The sequence below is a fragment of the Martes martes genome, assembly GCF_963455335.1.
Source record: "Martes martes genome assembly, chromosome: X".
Classification (NCBI taxonomy): domain Eukaryota; kingdom Metazoa; phylum Chordata; class Mammalia; order Carnivora; family Mustelidae; genus Martes; species Martes martes.
In genome coordinates this window covers 91,699,747-91,718,427 of record NC_137897.1, presented here as the reverse complement: position 1 = coordinate 91,718,427, position 18,681 = coordinate 91,699,747, and the positions used below count along the sequence as shown (strand labels likewise).

At 44.9% G+C, this 18,681-nt stretch overlaps 1 protein-coding gene across 1 annotated transcript in view; it reads right to left on the bottom strand.

Moving 5' to 3' along the window:
* The window catches only part of DOCK11 (dedicator of cytokinesis 11), a 186,329-nt gene that overhangs the window by 85,824 nt on the left and 81,824 nt on the right, over positions 1–18,681 (bottom strand). Inside the window, exons 14-23 of the mRNA XM_080795085.1 lie at positions 18,259–18,341; positions 14,930–15,052; positions 14,652–14,728; positions 11,953–12,137; positions 11,795–11,860; positions 9,511–9,603; positions 7,378–7,501; positions 3,922–4,043; positions 3,199–3,285; positions 1,090–1,179 (exon numbers count right to left, since the gene is read on the bottom strand). Coding sequence (XP_080651211.1) covers positions 1,090–1,179; positions 3,199–3,285; positions 3,922–4,043; positions 7,378–7,501; positions 9,511–9,603; positions 11,795–11,860; positions 11,953–12,137; positions 14,652–14,728; positions 14,930–15,052; positions 18,259–18,341 — 1,050 coding nt within the window. The remainder of the gene's footprint in view (positions 1–1,089; positions 1,180–3,198; positions 3,286–3,921; positions 4,044–7,377; positions 7,502–9,510; positions 9,604–11,794; positions 11,861–11,952; positions 12,138–14,651; positions 14,729–14,929; positions 15,053–18,258; positions 18,342–18,681) is intronic.

The window sequence follows — 18,681 nt, the reverse complement described above, 5'->3', positions numbered from 1 at the left end:
TTCAGTTACATTCTGAACACTCAGAATGATGCTTGGCCCATCGAAAGCGCTCAAGAGATCGGTGTAGACTCCAGGATTACTGCACTACATAGTCAATGCCCTAGCTCACGCAAGCCTCAAAACCACCCTACAGGTTGGTGTTACCGGTTCTCCCTATGTGACAGATGAAGAAACAAAGGCTTGGAATAGCTCGGTTACTTGGCCAAGCCCAGTCCCCGAGCTAATGAGGGACAGGTCTAGTACACAAACTCGGTGAATGATTCCACCATCCATCCATGCTATCTCATCTCACACTACCTCTCTGAAAGAAATGCAAGTTTTTGTTTCCTGAGAACAGCATTAAGTAGTAACCTATGTCCAAAGGGAAATCCTGTAGAGATTTCATTTAAAATTTTTATTTTAAATAAATTATTTTTATTTCATTTTTAATTTAATATTTCATAATTTAAATAAATTATTATTTTAAATAAATTCCTCAGGCTTGCGATGGCTGACCTACCAAAGGTAGGTCAACCAAAAGGAGAGTGGCCATCAGCTAGGTCCCGTGATGTGCAATTCGGTCCTACCACGTTAGAGAATAAACGGGAGCTCTGGGTTCTCGATACACTGGATAAAATGTGGTGTTCCTTAAGGCTCACCCCACACAACATGCAGAAATGAGGGTTTTCTGTCTTTAATTGGCCCTTTTAATGTTCTTTCACCCACAGACCCAGGAATCGTCATTTTATTCCAAGCAAAGGGGACTCCATTTCAATCCTGACCCTTTTCCCCACAGCACCCTTCCTGGGCAGTCAGCAGGAAGAGAAAAGACCTGAAAAAATCCATTTATGGAACTGAAATAAACATCCTCATAAGATTTTCACAAATATGTCGACAGATTCTGGTTACAAAATCTTTTGCTAAGGTAGCAACTCTGAGGTCTGCTCCTAAGTAGGCACTTGAAAGAAAAGCACACAGAAAGTATTCTCTTGAGGGTACACGGCCCAGAGTATGGTAAGGGGTTAGTTTGATTCCCCCCTCCCCTCATCAAAAGGTGGCAACAAGAAAGACACTAAAACCAAACCTTTTCACAGAAAGCTGTTCATTTACCTTTAAATATTTAATGAGCTCCCCTGGAACCTCTTTCGAGCCTGACTGAATCAGCTGGCAATGATGGAAGAATTTGTGCACATGGAGATCCTGAAAAACAGATGGACACAGCCATTTGAAATGTGATTCCTTAACCTCAGACATGGGCTCTCTAGCGCCCCCTCCGCCCACATCTTGCAAACCTACCCATCCGGGTCTTTGATCGCCCAGACTGGGCAGCTGCAGCTACAAATGTCTGTGTCCATGACCCTTAGTCCCCTGGACCATCACACGATGCAGCAAAACCAGGAAAAGGGAGCATGTGCCTAAGCATCCCAGGTAAGCCCCAATTTTTGTGCAACTAGTCAAACCTTCGTTTAATTCCGTTTTTGATGTGGGTGCAGCCTCTGAAGTTGGCCTGCTTCTACATTTTTAATGAAATGAGTAGGAAAAGTGGTCTGGAGCCGCAGGGAGCTACCAGACAGGTCGCAGGCACTCGATGCTCAATTGACCACAGCACTTGGCCGGCGAGCGTCCGGCTGTCCTATATGGGATCTATATGTTATATGCGGGCTCTGTGGACAGCGTGTACCGTATCTGGAACTGGGAGAATAAGATTTGGATTTTGACCTGCTTCCTCTAATTAGCATCTGTGTGACCTTGGGTCAGTCATCTAACCTGAGTTTTGGTTTCTCCATCCATGAAACAGTGAAGTGGGCGGGGAAGGGGCATCAAGATGGACCTCGTAAAGGCCACACCAAGGAACGTGGACTGCATCTTGTCCATCGGTGATATTTTGAACAGTGCCTGAGCCTTCTAACAGATATCTGATTCTAACTGCATGCCTGGTAAGGCTAAGAGCAAACTGTACTAGTCATCCATGACCCACTGACTGCAAATTTCTGGGTTCGACTCCAGTCTAACAGTGAGAAAAACATCAGACAAACTCCAACACAAGGGCAGCCTACCAACTGTCACTACTCATGAACACGGGCAAGGTCATCAGAAACAATGAATGTCTGAGAACGTGTCACAGCCAAGGGGAGCCTAAGAAGATGGGACAACTACATGTCATACGCTATCCTGGATAGAACTGTGGAACACAAAAAGGTCATTAATAGGTAAAAACTAAGGCAATCTGAGTAAATATGAACCTTAGTCATTAGTTAGGTATCACTACTGGTTCATTAATTGTAATAAGCATGCCATACTAATGAATATAAGAGGCTAACTAGGTGGGGTGTCTGGGTGGCTCAGCTGGTCGAACGTGTGCCTTCGGCTCAGGTCATGATGCCAGGGTCCTGGGATCGAGTCCTGCATTGGGCTCCCTGTTCCCTTCTCCCTCTGCCCCTCCCCCTGTTTGTGCTATCTCTCTATTTCAAATAAATAAATAAAATCTTTCAAAAAAGTAACAGGGAGTGCTCGCTTTGGCAGCACATATACTAAAAAAAGTAACAGGGAAACAAGGTAAAGGGTATGGGAATTCTCTGTACCATCCTGTTTTTCTGAAAAGCCCAAACTGTCCCAAAAACTAAAATTTATTTTTTTAAAGAGGTGATAAGGGCCTCCACAATCCTTTCAGACTTTTGTGAGGCTTGAATCCATTAAAGGGAATAAACAGATTTGGGGATTTGAAAGGGATTATAAAATTTGAGTTATGACTATTAAAAATGATGTTATTACTAATGAGAAAGTCGTTGAGGCCACGATTTCTCTAAGGTCGCAGGAATCAAATACAGTCTATTTTAAAACAAGAAACAGGGACGCCTGGGTGGCTCAGTTGGTTAAGTGGCTGCCTTCGGCTCAGGTCATGATCCCAGCGTCCTGGGATCGAGTCCCACATCGGGCTCCTTGCTCCGCAGGGAGCCTGCTTCTCCCTCTGCCACTCTGTCTGCCTGTGCTCACTCTCTCTCTCTCTCTGACAAATAAATAAATAAAATATTAAAAAAAAAAAAAAACAAGAAACAGATTCAGGAGCGCCCGCCTGGCACAGTCGGAAGAACATGTGACTCTCAACCTTGGGGTCGTGAGTTCGAGCCCCATGCTGGGTGTAGAGATTCCTCAAAAAATAAACAAACTAAAAAAAAATTCAAATATCAAAATTGACAAAATTAACATGATGAAAATTACCTGTGTATAAATCGTAGACTCTAAGTGGCTTTTAATCTTCAACAAAGGCTTTGCACCATCTACCCACTTAATATCCACATTAGATTGCTGTGAACAGAAAACAGATAAGAGTTTCCATAACATACCTATGGATAGATGAGCGACACATGACACCTTCATGCATTTCAACTTTTTCCTTTTTTTTTTGAACCCCAGAAACAAATGCATTTGTTTCACACATAGGGAATTCCTGGAGACAATAACCTGCCTTGAGAGTAAACGGATCCTAAATCATTTTGAATTTCCAATCCTCTGCAGGCTGAGACTTTTAAAAATCACAATAAAAATGAAGTACTAAATAAATGCATTTTTAAAGATGATGTCCAAAATCCAAGCCCCAGCTCTTAAAACTGTCCTCAGAACCAACAGACATGAGGGGTGCCTGGTTGGCTCCGTCAGAAGAGCATGTAGACTCTGGGTCTTGGGGTCATGAGTTCAAGCCCCATGTTGGGTGGAGGGATTCCTTAAAATCAAAATCTTAAAAAAAAAAAAAAAAAGCATCAACAGACATGAGGTACCTTGGTCACACTGCTCTCAAAGTTTTCAAACGCTCCTTTTCCATACTTACCTTTCTTGTGGACCAGTCCGCAGACCGGACTCTGTGAAGCTATCCGCTAGAATACGGAAGTCTACTTTTTAAATATTTCATGGCAATGCCTTCAGCAAAGGCAGTCATTTTCCTACCCTTCTTGATTCTGCGTCGTTCAGATGCAAGTAGCCCGGAGGAAGATTGGCGGACACTGGCAGCTGCTGCTCAAATGTAATGATTCTCCCATCCTTCAGCAAAGGTACCCAGGCAAAGCCAACTGCCAAGACAATAATCAAGATGAGATGAGAGATGAGAGACGAAATTGCAAATGCAATTAGCTACACAAAACTCTGACTGCTGGGGAGCAGGGCGGGGTGGCAATGTTTCTGGGGGTCTGTATATGGGAGTCCATGCGGTGGGCATCTGAACCCTGGGGAAGGAACAATGCACTTGGATGGCTTCCTAATCCCACCCTGTCCACTAACGTGTTCTCTACTCAACTTTCTGGACTATAAATTGGGAACGACATGTAGTCTTTCCACTTCCTAGTTACTGAGAGACCCCAGAGAGAGAATATAAGAGAACACCTGAAAAATTTTTCAAGTGCATCGGCACCACTATCTTTACCCTTTGGGGAATAACTCATGGTAGAGTTATTTTTTTTGAAAAGAGTCGGAGCTCTCACATCCATCCTTAGTGAGAGCACAGAGTCCCGGGTCTGGGACAATCTCAGCCAGCAATCAGTGTGTTGCGCATTTTCTTTCAGCAACCCAACGGTGAGGAATTATGGAAAATTAAGGTCACAAGTCAAGGTCAGGTTTTCCTGACGACAGAAGGCAGAGGGGTAGTAGCACAATTCAGATGGGGCACAACATTAATACTTGAATCCACAGAGCGATTTCCGTCTCTGTATTTCCTAACAGTTCTGCTCAAAAGAGCTTCTTAGATTTCTATTAGAAAACTCATCACGTTCCAGCTAAAAAAGCCCGAGCCATCTGTATTCCTCAGCTGGAGCAGGGTCATTATTTCCATTATAGAGCCTACTACTCTGGGCTTCAAGGGTTTATAACTCAGCTGTAAAAAAGCTTGCTGGGGACCAAGTTTTGGCACATGCGCGAGGGTGTTGGCTGGAGGGCCCTTTTTGAAAGCCGCTGCCTTCTGATTCTTTAAAATTCTTTGCGTGAGTGTGTGTGTTTATACTGTGAACACAGAAGTCAACACAAATCTGGTTAGAATGTTTTCATTTGGCAAATGCTTTAATTCTTCAAAGAAGACAAATATGTTGCTTTCTCTGAGACTGAATGGTTTTCTCAGACTCCGAAAGGCGCCTGAAGGCCATCTTTACTAGCATAACTTCAGAAATGGTTTACCCAGAGCTCTTCTCTTATAAGGAGCAGACAAAAGTTAACACGAGCTCATTCGGAGCTGTTTGGAAGGACTCTGTCAGGGTAGTTAACTGAAAAAAATCAGACACGTGACCAAAGGTTTCCAGTCCAGAAAAAGAGGAAAAATCTCTTTCTTGGGTGAAAATTTTCCCCATAGACATTTTTATTGAGCTAGAATTCAGATACCATACAACTTGTCTATTTCAAGCATACTCATCAACGGTTTTTAGCATATTCACAAAGCCGGGCATCCACGACTACTACCTACTTCCAGAACTCTTCCATCACAGCCACAAAAGAACCTCCACACCCCTCAGAAGTCACTCCCTATTTCCCCTTTCCCCCAGTCCCTGGCAACCGCCAGTCTACTTTTGGTCTCTGTGGAATTGCTTCGGCAACATTCTTGCACCATGAATTAATCAGAGCACGGCCAAGGGTGTCTCTTGGTCAAAACTCAGAGCCCTTGGAAGCTGGAAAGGTACGGTGTCAAGCACATGCCTTCTGGCTCAGGGATGTAAAGCCACTTAAGGGCAGACAGTTCTACACAATAAGGGGCCCACGGAATAACCGTCCTGTGCGCTACCAAGCCCTTGGCCCACTTCGGTCTAGGACTTAAATAAGGAAAGAGTAATTTGTCTTTTAGGACGTGCACTATCTTGGGTTCCTATTGTTCTGCCCGATTTCTTCTCAACCCTCGAGGTCCCTTGCCCTGATCAAACGGAAGTTCCCGTGGAGACAGAGAACAGGACCACGTGAGCCGTAAGGGCAACTTCCTAATACTTCAGTCTGGCTGCACGGCGGGCATCACTCTGATGTCTCACCAGCACCCCGAACACAATGGCAGTCCCAAACCTAGGATTCCCCGCCACCCCATGATTCTGCTACTTGCAAACTCCTTCTTTCCAGTGTTGACACTTCGGTGCTACCTCCGAATTCTCTCTCTAGTTGCCAACCATTTGCCAGAACCAATATATTCTTCTTCTGCAATCCCTTTCTCTCCATTCCCCAGCTGCTGCCATAGGGCGGCCCCCTTTCCCCCTGGACCTCTGAAGTAGCCCCTAACTGACATCTCTTCCTTCTTTCTTGCTCCAACTCCCTCTGCCATCACATCGCTGCCCGATGGGACTTCCTGCAGAAGAGTCCTTACCAGCGTTTACAGCCCTTCGATATTTCCATGCTGGTGACAGAATACAGTCAAATCCACAGCCTGGCATTCAAGGCTTTCCATGATCTGGTGCCTCCTCTTCAACCTGACATCCTATTGATTCCTCTCTCAATACCCTGTGCTCTGGTCCTACTGAACTTACACGTGGTTCCCTGTCCATATCCCTCAATACTCGGCCTCTGGACAAGCTCTTCTGTTGTTCTGGAATCTACCTTCCTGCCATCACTGCATTCTCAAACTCTACCCTGCCCCTTTAAGGCTTCACCCAAATACCACCTCCTCCTGGAAGCCTTCCCAGACTCCCAGCCACTAGTCCCTCCAACCAGTCGAAGTAGTAACTCACTCTTCCCTGAAATTACACAGCACCACTCTTTCGGTAGCTACTACTTCCTGTCTTGTCCTATCATTGTCTATCTAGATCTCATTTCTCCTGCTAGACCACAGGCTCACTGAAGACAAGATAAGTGTTTGAGTCTCCATTGTATTCTCCTTAGTACCTACTGTAATGCCTTGCACATAATAAATACACAGACGTATTTGGTGAATGAATGATTGAATGACTGAATTTCCAGGCTAGCTTAGCTCTGAATCCCAGGGGCTGCCGACATTTATCTAGTGGCAGTGGCATACTCCATGTTTGTAGGGCCTCTGTGTTCGCCTAAGGATGCTTCCCACTGATTTATCTAAAGCTTTGCTGGATGGGACCAGGACTGACCCTTCACTACCAGCGTTGACTCAAATTCATTAAATTTGTTCTGCTCTCACTAGAACCAGGTGGGTCCCCAATCTCCCTCTGGCTCAAATATATCCCTGGGCTCTGGGCTTACTTCCCACTTCCTTAGCGAGCCAAACTGGAAAGTTCTGGCTACTGAGCCATTCTACTTAAAAGGAATGATGCTCAAATGAACCTATAATTCATCTTTCACCGATGAACTTCTAACTTGGAAACGTACTTTTTGGTGAGGGGAAGAAGTGGTTTGTAGCTTGAGGAAAAGAGGTTACGTTCTAGACAATTCCACCTCAAATAGCTGTAGAAAGAGACAGTGAAAGAGTACACTTACCCGGAGTTTCCACTGTGTCCTGCTTCTTGGTTGTTCCCTTTGTGTTAATTTCACAACTCACGTGGTAAAAAGTAAAAAGCAAATGATGTTTTTGATGCAGGTGAATGGGAAGCTCAATTTTAATCTGAAATGACAGCAAAATCACACATCACATTTTGTTTTGTTTTCGTTGTCAAGCTGGACAGTCAGACCTTTAGCTCAATTTTATCATACTTTTCCGATGACATGTTTTTTTTCTAAACAGCAAGCCAAGTCATCAAATAATAGTTATCATTTAAATGTACTCTAAAGGCTTTTCCAGTCAGTTTCAATTTGACAACAATAGCCTCCTGGGTAGTGAGGGCTGATTTATGGCTTGTGCTGGAGAGTCCAAAGGATTCTCCTGGATGCAGCTTTGTGGCAGATTTTCTAAAACACTGGATCGAAACCACAGCCTCACAGCCCAGGGAGAGTATGTGAACTCAATCTGAGTTAGTGAACGCAATCGATCTAAAATGTGTACTGAATTTGAAAGGCTCCTTTTCTCTAAATTGTTGCCTTCCTTTGCATGGGGAAAAAAAGAATTAAGCTTTGCAAATATACATGCATAAAATCACTATGGTATTATGGTATCCACCAATTACAGTTCACATACGTAGCCTTTGAAGAAAAACGCAAGATAACTCTTGAATAAAAAAATAAAAATCATCATCCTTGGTACACGACTTCGATCCTAGAAACTGATACTTTAATACAAGCATCTCAAGTGATTTTCCAATCAGGACCCCACCAAATGTCTTTACAGCCCCCCCAGAAGTATACAAAAGACAGATCGCAAATTTAATTGATCAGATGCGTGTTCGTACACCTGCCCGAGACACATGCAACCTCTTGCGATCTCTCACTCTGTCTTGGTCAATATAGACCGAGTGTCTGAAAAGCCCGTTTCTTTCGGGGCCCCCCAAAATAATGTGGATTACTCGCTACATGATCAAGTCTTCTGGAGTAACGGGTGTCCATGAGGGAGGGGGACATATTAAAACAGCTTGATGCTGGACATCTGGCCTCATCATCATTCACGCAAGGCAGGGTTTTGGTGTAAGACTAATTTCGGTTGTAGGTATGTTTCACCATGAACACGCCTATTCACGGCAGCCAGACCATCTGGGTGCCTAACGCTCTGCTGCACAGAAATGTGGGCATCCTCCCTCCCCGGGGGGCAAAGCCGCAAGGCACCGCTCTGCTCCTCCCCGCCGCCATCACACCAAGAGCGCTGGATGGAGAAAGGGAGGTGGCCTAAAGCTGGGCTACAACACCCCCCCCCCACCAAGACAGCAGGTGGATCTGGGGAAAAACCGTGACAGCAGTGGGGATGGTTTCAGACAAAGAGCCCTGAGAAGCAGAAAGAGCCAAGCTTCCGGCCTGGGATGCATAACCAGGTTCGCGGAGACACGTGGGAATCAAAAGCGGTCTGCAGATTTGGACAAGTCAGGGACACACCGACTAGAAGAGGCTGTGCCTGAGACACTAAGAGAGACAATGGCAAGTACAGAGAGATAAGAGATGGAAAAGGAAAAAGAGAGGCAGAGGCAGGGGCAGAGAGGTAGACTGGGGTGGACGGGGGCATGGAGCTTGACAGGCCATCCCACTCCTCTTGTCTACACCACACTGAGGCATTAGAGCGGCCGGCGGGGTTCTGGTGGCCCTCCCGCGCTGCTGTGTCTCTCAAAGCATTTCACTTCCACAGCGGCTGTGCCCCCCAGCCCCATGCAAAACCACAGGAAGAAAGATGTAGAAGGGCGTTCAGAACGTCTCATCTGAATTTCTTCTTCAAAAGCTGAGGAAATGGGAGACTTGGAAAAGGAGGAACTGACTTGCTCAAGGTCACGGAGCCAGCTGTCAAAGTGAGGCTAGAATCCTAGCTCTGGTCTCCTGTTCCTTCCCTACATGTTTAGGTCTCACCAGAGCCCCTTTCAAAGGTGGGCGACTTCCCCCTTCATCGAAGGGCGTCAAGCCCTTCGCCTTGGTGTGACACTTTCCATCTTCACAGGACAAAACATTCAGGGACCGCAAGGGCAGAGAAAATGATGGAGATGAAGAGAAAAAGAAGAGCCACCCCTGTGCTTTATGAACATCAGAAAAATGCGTTCTCACCTCATCATAGAACTCTGGATTCTGGTTGTGATGCGAGACAACAGCATAAGCATTTGTGGTAAAAACAGATCCTGCCGGTTTTCCGTAAATACACTGCAAAAGAAGGAAATGGAGTCACCCATCTCAGCGAAGGCCTTCAAATGTAACACAACGGAACCACATACAGTTAGAGCTATCTGTGAACCTACGGCCGTGGCCAAGCCCACCCAGCTCTCACCGTGAGCTTGTAAATTCCGAATCATTTACAGTCAATCCAGCTACCACCCCAGACACTGCTGAACTTGGCCGCGTGGATGCTTCCGAATTTCTAGTCCTCAAGAAACCGCACTTCCCCATTAGCTGACAGCAAGAAGTCAAACGTGGCTACTCATTTGGGAGGGGAACACTCTGAAACCAGATCTGGAAAGCTGACTTGTCTCGTGCCATTTGCCTTTCTTCCTAAGAGAAGCTCCCCACCAGGCAGTTAGCAGCATTTGCTGGACGCTCTGAGCGGCGGGCAAGGTAAGGAGCTAAACCACACACACACCAGCAGACACTTTCCGAGCCTAAAGGCATGAAAAACTGAATGTCCACCCAGGTACAGACAAGCTTACTGTTGGCTCACTTTACGAGCCACGTTTTAAAAGTCACTGGCTAGTTCTGTGAGACCCATAAAATAAATGCGAGGCTTTCCATGGTTCCACGGAAAGATCCATTTGCGTTTCCGGTGTGAGTTTTGCACTTCTACCGGCCCGATAAGCTCAAGGATAAATATGGAGTACTAATTGCCTCGCCCTGTCACTTCAGAGTCAGCCTCTAGGCCAGCTAAGAAATGAAATTCAGAACTCCCTGTGAATGCATTGCCAATTCTCCTGAAATACAGTTCTGGAGGCAATTTGCGGGAACTGTGGAGGGGTAAGCTAAGACTCTTTAAGGGTACGAAAGGACATTGCATGGGGGGAAAAGGAAGAGTCATTCTCATGTCCAGTGAGGGGGGAATCAGAGAAAATGCACCCAATTTGAGCCAGCTAATTCTTAACTAAGGTTTCTCGGTGGAAACAAACAAAACAAAACAAAAAACAAACAAACAAAAAACCCCCCAAAACCCAAAAAAACAAAAACAACGAAACACCTCTTTTCAAAGCTGGGGGTTATTAAACATCCAGTCAATGGCTTAGTTAAGGATTTCCAGGCTTTTTCCCCAGGAGGTCTGAGTGGAGGACTAACCGTCATCTGTCTGATTTAGGCTCAAGCTAGAGAAGTAGAGGGCCAGCCAAACCAATCGTGACAGCTAAATGTTCTTGGAACTTTTCTTTCAGGCCTCTGATTAATATGCTCAAGAGCGAAAAGATAGAGTCCCGGTGACGTGAGCAGTATTTAAGGATTGTTCCATCAGAGAACACTAAGATTCTACTTGGCCTCCACCACGAATCCAAGTTTGGAGGCACCGGCGGAGAAGTCCTGTCTCAGATCAAAGCAGTCATGCTGTGCTTCTGATAGCTCGAAGCCTGTTCGGGTTTCAAGGAGAAAGGAGTTTACAGTCCCCTGATGATACCATTAGAAACTATCAGGTCACAGGAGAAAATGACCTTGTGATGGCACATCAGAGCGGTGCAAAATCAAAGAGGTGCAAAAGCAAAATGCTGGGGGCGCCTGGGTAGCTCAGTGGGTTAAAGCCTCTGCCTTCGGCTCAGGTCATGATCCTGGGGTCCTGGGATCGAGCCCCGCATCGGGCTTTCTGCTCCACGGGGAGCCTGCTTTCTCCTCTCTCTGTCTGCCTCTCTGCCTACTTGTGATCTGTCTGTCAAATGAATAAATAAAATCTTTAAAAAAAAAAAAAAAAAAAGCAAAATGCTGGTCTATGAAGCTTATCCATTTTTAAAGCTACACAAGCTCCTACCTCGTTTGGATATTTTTTAAATATTTTATCCTTACAGTTAATGTGCCAGAGTAGAAAAGGCAATAGCACCATCATCTCGAGTACATTTTCTTTGTGGCGCTTCAAGAAATTAAACTTAGCCTATAAAACCACCAAGTACCAAAATCTTTATCTTCTTCTTTTTTTAAGATTTTATTTATTTATTTGAGAGAGGACATGTGTGCGCGCACAATCAGGGGGCGGGTCAGAGGGAGAGGGAGAAGCTACTCCCCGCTGAGCACGGAGCCCGATGCAGGGCTCAATTCTGGGACCCTGGGATCATGACCTGAGCCGAAGGCAGACGCCCAACCCACTGAGTCACCCAGGCGCCCCCCAAATCTTTATCTTTACACTAAAAGTGTATGCTTTTCGAGATCATAAACAAACCTTTAGAGCGCTAGCGTCGCTTTCATCTGAATCCCGGAATTCCACACACACCGCAATGTTCCTTGCCTAAAAATGATTAATCACTCAAAATGAGTCCTAAAACCAGAAAATTATGAATTGCATTTTATACCCCAAAATGTACAGTTTATACTGCTTACCTTGGCAAATGTTTTCTGGCTATCGTATTTTAATTGCAAGGGATATACATACAGATGGTTTTTGTAAACAGTAAATGGATAACAGTATTTTGTCATTTCTGGAACAAACTCTTCGACCTCCACAGTAATATTTTGACAATTCTTTTCGAAAGGCTTCAGGGGCACATATGAAGAAGTAATACAATCTATGCCAGAAAAAAGAAAACAGGCAAAGATAATACAATTTAGCAATCACGAACACATTCCTGCCTTTATAAAAATATACGCAGACCACGTTCTCAAAGAGTGATTTCACAAACAGAATTCTTAGTGATTGACAAAAAGTCACACAACCACTTTAAGCACCCAGAAGGACAAGATGGCGTAGCCTGGTACTGATTTGAGTAGGACCATCCAAACCAGACACGATTGCTGGTTCGTTCTCAATGTAGAGTGATTTGCCAAATATAACACATCATAATTTTTACAAATTTAAACTCTGCAGAGAAATCCATTACATTTTTTCCTCCTGTGGCTGCAATTTAGCTTTCACTGCAAATTTTTATTGGTATCAGGGAACTAACAGTGAATGTATGCCTCCAATTAGCTCATGGATAGTCACTCTGCAAAAAGTTAACTTGGTGCAGGTGCAATTTTCACCAAGAAATAAGGGAGGCCTTTGGAAATGACAGATCTTAGGATGTGTTGCCAATAATAAATTCAACGCTCCGGAAGGTGAAAAGCACGAAGGCTCGGGAAAGTGTGGCAGCTGAGGTTACCCAAGCAGCCCTGGGACTAGAGGTGATTCGTATACTGAAGGAGCTCTAACATTGCTTGTCCCTGCTGCACTGTGGTATTGATAGAGCAGGAAGACCCAGGAAGGGTCACACCTGAGGACACAGTGTTTTCTGCTGGGTTCGGGTTTCTCTAATTATTACAGTGATACTTACAATGGACTATCTGGAGACAAGTGATGGGTCCACTGTCCAGACAGAACTACTGTTAGTATTTTGACATATTTTCTTCTCGTCTCCTTTCAACATCTGTTTTACGTAATAATACACAAATTCTACTGTATATACGGAACTTGATCCTGGGTTGGGTTTGGGGGTTTGTTTTTTGTTTTTTGTTTGGCATTTGATCTAATGTTTTCTTCTGTGGGCTCTAGATCAACATCATTCATGAAAGGCTGTGTGAAGTTTCCCGGTGTACCATCACGCCTTAACCACACCGACGGTGCTGGATTCTTAGGTTGTTTCCAATCTCCCTCCAAAATAAACGACATGAAAAAGAACACCTTTGTGCATAAACCCCTGTCTACATTCCAAATTATTTCTTTAGGGAAAAAATAATCCATTGTACTCTTAGGTGTTTTGGAGTGTGAATCGGGTGCCACGCCTCTGCTTATGAGCCTTTAGTGACCTCTTACGGCACGTGGACTAAGATCCAACCCTTTAAAGAGTTACTGTGGTCTATCCAATTTCCTGCAGAACCTCTCCTGCTTCATTCCCATCTTCATTGCTCCCACCACACACCACATTGGCTTCCTTTCTGCTCCTATGAACCAAGCTTGCTCCCGCCTCACGTTCCTTCCATATGCAATGCCCTCCATCTGGAACATACTGTCCCCAACCACCATATACTATCTCCTTCGCACTCTTCAGTTTCTGAGTCAGACCAAGACCTCCCTTGGCCACCCCAATCTCCGACTCAAATCGCTCATTTGTTTTCTTATTTATGTCTGTCACTCCTAGATGTTAATCTCCATTACTGCAAAGTTTGTTCAGTAAATGAACGGATAGAGAGAGGCTCAGAATCAAAATGCCTTAGTTCTAGACATCTGTGAACATCGATTACCACATCGCGTTCCTACTCATGACAGGTGATGGTGCCCGGCTAAAACCCGGCCAGCATTAAGACAGTTGCACTTTAAACATTTTTGTAAATGCAACAGAGGAGAAAAGCATTTTGCTACTTTAATTTGCATTAGTGGCATTATTACAGAGATTTGAACATTTTTCAAGTTTTTATTAGCCACTCCATTTTATTTCCTGCAAAGTGTCTTTTCTGTCTTCTGCCCATTCTTCTTCTGAGTTCTTAGATCCTTGTCTTTAGAGAGGAAAAGAAACTCTCTTCCTTTTGGATTCCTTGATGGGATTTACCCAAGGCAAAAAGCAGCAGAAACTGACTAGGGAACAGCCACGACAGGATATATTATACATGAAACAGCATCTGGTAAAATCAACTTAACACCTTTCTTAATTTGTAACTATTCACCACATGTGCTGGATTGAATAGTGTCCCCCACCCCCCAAAAATTCATGGCCACCAGAACTTCAGAATATGACTGTATTTGGAAACAGGGTCTTTACAGGGCCACCTGGCTGGCTCAGTTGGAAACAGGGTCTTTGCAGATGTGATGGGTTAAGATGACATCATACTGCATTAGGGTGGGCCCTAAATCCAGTGACTAGGGAGTCTGCCTTAGAGCACTGAGAGGGACCCCGCAGCCCTGATAACGTCCTGATCTTGAATTCCAGCTTCCAGAACCGGGAGAGAATGAATCTGTCATCTTAAGCCACCCAGTTTGTAGGAGTTTCTTACGGCAGTCCTAGGCACTTAAAACACCGTGTAAACCTCAAGAAATATATTGAAAAGATTAAAAACCTGAGATTCAAATGTAGCCCTTTGAGGTTTATTTGTAACATGTGAATCCTTACTTGATAATTCCACAGGAACACATTCTACTGTGATGTTGAGCTGCCCAGGAATAATCTGCAATTTGGTCTTCTCTGGCCTAGGTATAAAATAAGAAATATTTTATACTTAAAGTTTACGATTACTGAACGCACTGGTTACCCTATATGCAAACTTCCAAATGCTTCCAAATCCAAAAATGCTCCAAAGCATTCAGTTTCTCCCACATATGACTCGCATTCATCATATCAAGAAACTGTAATTCATCTATTTTATCAATTTACTACAGTAGCACACTTACTTCTTGTACTCTGAGAGCAACTTGAGAATGTCTTCATTTGAAAGCTTGCTACTGTCTTGTTTATACAAAGGAGAAAATCTCCCATCCAGATCCAGAGAACCTTGAGTATCTTTGAAAATGGGTCTAAAACAGCAAGAGAATTTTTTTTTTTAATTCTCAAGTGTGGACAAATTAAGATGAACTTACTGCTGGTGCGCATTCAACGTGGTACGACCACTTTGGAAAACTCGTTGGGTAATTTCTCGGGAAATTCAGCGCACACCCACCCTCTGACCCTGCAAGTCCACTCTCAGGCATATTTCCACAGGACACCTAAATGTTCACCGCAGACTTATTTGTTACGTCCCCGAAAGGAAACAGCCTGAATATTCATCAACAAGTGAACGGATACACAGTTGTGTATTCAGACAGTGGAATACTACTCAGAGTGAAGGGTGGATATGTTACAAGAATGTGGATGAACCTCAAAGCCAAACTGAGCACAAGAAACCAAATGCGAAAGTACATACGGCAGGATTCCCTATGTAGGAAGGTCTAGAATAGAAAAAAGTCATCTGGGGTGCCTGGGTGGCTCAGTGAGTTAAGCCTCTGCCTTCGGCTCAGGTCACGATCTCGGGATCCTGGGATCGAGCCCCGCATCAGGCTCTCTGCTCAGCGGGGAGCCTGCATCCTCCTCTCTCTCTCTCTGCCTGCCTCTCTGCCTACTTGTGATCTCCCTCTCTCTGTCAAATAAATAAATAAAATCTTTAAGAAAAAAAAGAAAAAAGTCATCTGTACTGGTACCCATCAGCGTGGTGGCTGACTGATGGGAGTGGGATGGCTGCCTGGACAGGGGCAGGAGGAAACTTTCTTTTTTTTTTTTTAGGAGGAAACTTTCTGAAGTGTCAGACACACTCCAGATCTTGGTTGGCATGGTAGTCATGTGACTGGAAACATTTGTGAGAATCCACCGAGCTAGATATATACAACACACACATTTGAATCAAAGGTAAAGTGTGTCTCCAAGTTGATGACCATTAAGTTAAATCTTTAGGGTCAATTTATACAAAGTTTACAAGATATACGTAGAGTTTCCAAATACAAGTGTGGATGATTCCTTACCCCTCTTCCCCTTCCCATTTTTTAAAAAAGATTCTGTTTGTTTATTCGATGGAGAGAGGGCACAAGTAGGCAGAGCGGAAGGCGGAGGGCGAGGGAGAAGCAGGCTCTCCGTTGAGCAGGGAGCCCCATGTGGGGCTCGATCCCAGAACCCCGGGACCATGACCTGAGCCAAAGACAGACGTTTTAACTGACTGAGCCACCCAGGCATCCCCCACCCCCTCCCGTTTTTAGGCAGCTTCTTACTGCTAAAATGAGCAGTAATGCCCAAGCCCCCAACACACTAGGAGCAGCTCCAGCCAAAAACATAATTCCCCCCGGCCAAGCCTCCTAAGATGTGCTTCTAGGCATTAACTATGGTTCCTACTTCTAAGCATACCTCCTTTATTTTCAGTAAACAGGGGTTTAGCATACATCTTTAAGATACCCCAGGCAAGCCTTTAGAGTGAGTTCTTGCTGCTGCTGACAGCCGAAACAATGCAGGAGGGAAAAGGGAGCCCAATTCCTCATCAGAACAGGGAATCAGAGTGTCTACGTTCAAAGGTTTTTAAATTAATACCTAAATTACTTTTTAAACTCATTTTTCTACTGACCATACAGCATCGAACGGCCACGACAGTGGGCCGTGCACTACCGTGGTCTGGCATGGGCAGAGGTCACGTGCTGTGGGTTCAGATCCCAGCTTGGCCATGTGCTCCGTGAAGTTGGGCAAGGATTTTTTTTTTTTTAATCATTCCACGGCTGAATTTCCTCCTCTCCCGGGCAGGAATAACAGTTCTCACCTCTCAAGAAGGTACACGTTAAAGCACTTAGACCACCGCTTTGTACAGGGTTCCCAGATAACTCTGAATAATCCCAACAGCAGCGACAGACTTCTCAAGCCAGAGCACCACTAAGGACGTGTCTGTCCACAAGCCACACTTCACCCCCGCCAGTGCCTAAACAGACCAACCTCCGTGACTCTTCGCCATTCACCCAACCTTGGTTATCTTCTTTTTCTTCTTTTTTTTTTTTTTTTGAAACTAGCCCACAAAACGAGGACAAGCATGCTTTTTCATCTACCAACACACAGTATGTTCTGAAAGCTTCCCCCAAATGAAAAGATTATAAACAGTGACAGAAGAGTTAATTAGCTCAGAATCTCCCCCCCTTATGCTACTCCCCAACAACCACCAAACACAGTGGATTGAATTACTCGGAACATGGTGCCCTTTCCCCAGAAGTTTCAGTGAGCTGTACAGGCTATACCACTCACAAGCCAGTGAACCTGGACTTCAAAGGGGTGGGGGACAAGAAAGATATTTTAAGTCATCACTGTATGTAGACTTGCAAGAACTGGGGGAAAAAAAAAAGAATATAACCTACCATAAGAGATGAACTAGAGATAACAACTTTCCATATACACTACCCGTGACGGGTTTCCCGCATTTGTCATCAGAAACCAAGTCTATTCATGAATGACCCGCTTGCACTTAACAACCGCATTCTTTTGCCTTCTCATTTTTAGTACGGTTTCCAGAAATATTCTAGGATAGCTTTTCGAAGCATAAACTTAGCCAGCTTTGAAACAGCGGGCACACTGTACATAATTCGTTACAATCTCGGGTTTTCTGGGGAGGGCAAAAAAATTCCATTACTGTAGCAAATAAACTCTGCTTTAAAATGCAATAAAATTAAGTGGTGGTCAGATCGGGAACTGAGGCCAAAGCAAATTTCCCTGAAGCACCACAGATGAAGGAATGGAAGGTTCCTTGAGGCACGGCAAATTGCAAGAGAAAGGATTCTCATATCCCGCAGCGGAGTTCACGTCTGTGCCCTCCCACCTAAGTTCCCACGTGGAAAGCCAAACCCCAAAGAGCCAGTACTAGGAGGAGGGGCGTGTGGGAGGTGATTGGGTCAGGAGGGTGGAGCCCTCATGAATGGGATTAGTGCCCCTAGAAAAGGGCAGCTAGATGAAGATAAAGGAGAAGCCAGCTAGCTGTCTGCAACCTCAAAGAGGCTCCTCGCTATCACCCGGTCATGCTGGCACCCGGACCTCAGACTCCCAGCCCCCAGAGAGAAACGTCTGCTGCTAGAGCCACTTGGTCCCTGAGAGGACCCAGCCACGTCCAAGGGGCCAGGGATAGACCTGGCTTGTCAGAGACCGCCCGTTAAACGCTGCTGGCAAGGATGACAGCCGTGAACTTTACAGATGAGTGCGAAAGAAAGGTCACGATTATATTTGTACAAACCTGGCAGCCCAAGCAAAGGGCATTCTGTATTGTCCAAGGCGGCTACACACTTGCTTTGCTGTCCTGTGCACCTTCTGGGCTGTCTAGGGGCAGAAATAAGAAGACACACTAGTGTGTGTTTGAACAACCAGAGACTCACAGCACGCAGTAATTTCCCCCACTTACCGATGCAAAACATCCCAGTCTGGGAAAAGAGAAAAAGAAAGAGCTCCCAATAAAAACACAACACACGGCAGCTACCCACTTTCCACTAGAGTTTTCTTTCTTTCCTTTTTTAAAATTTAATTGGATTTTATTTATTTATTTATTTATTTTTGGCAGAGAGAGAGAGCACAAGCAGGGGAGCAGCAGGCAGAGGGAGAGGGAGAAGCAGGCCTCCCACTCAGCAGGGAGCCCGATGCAGGTCTCAATCCTAGGACCTTG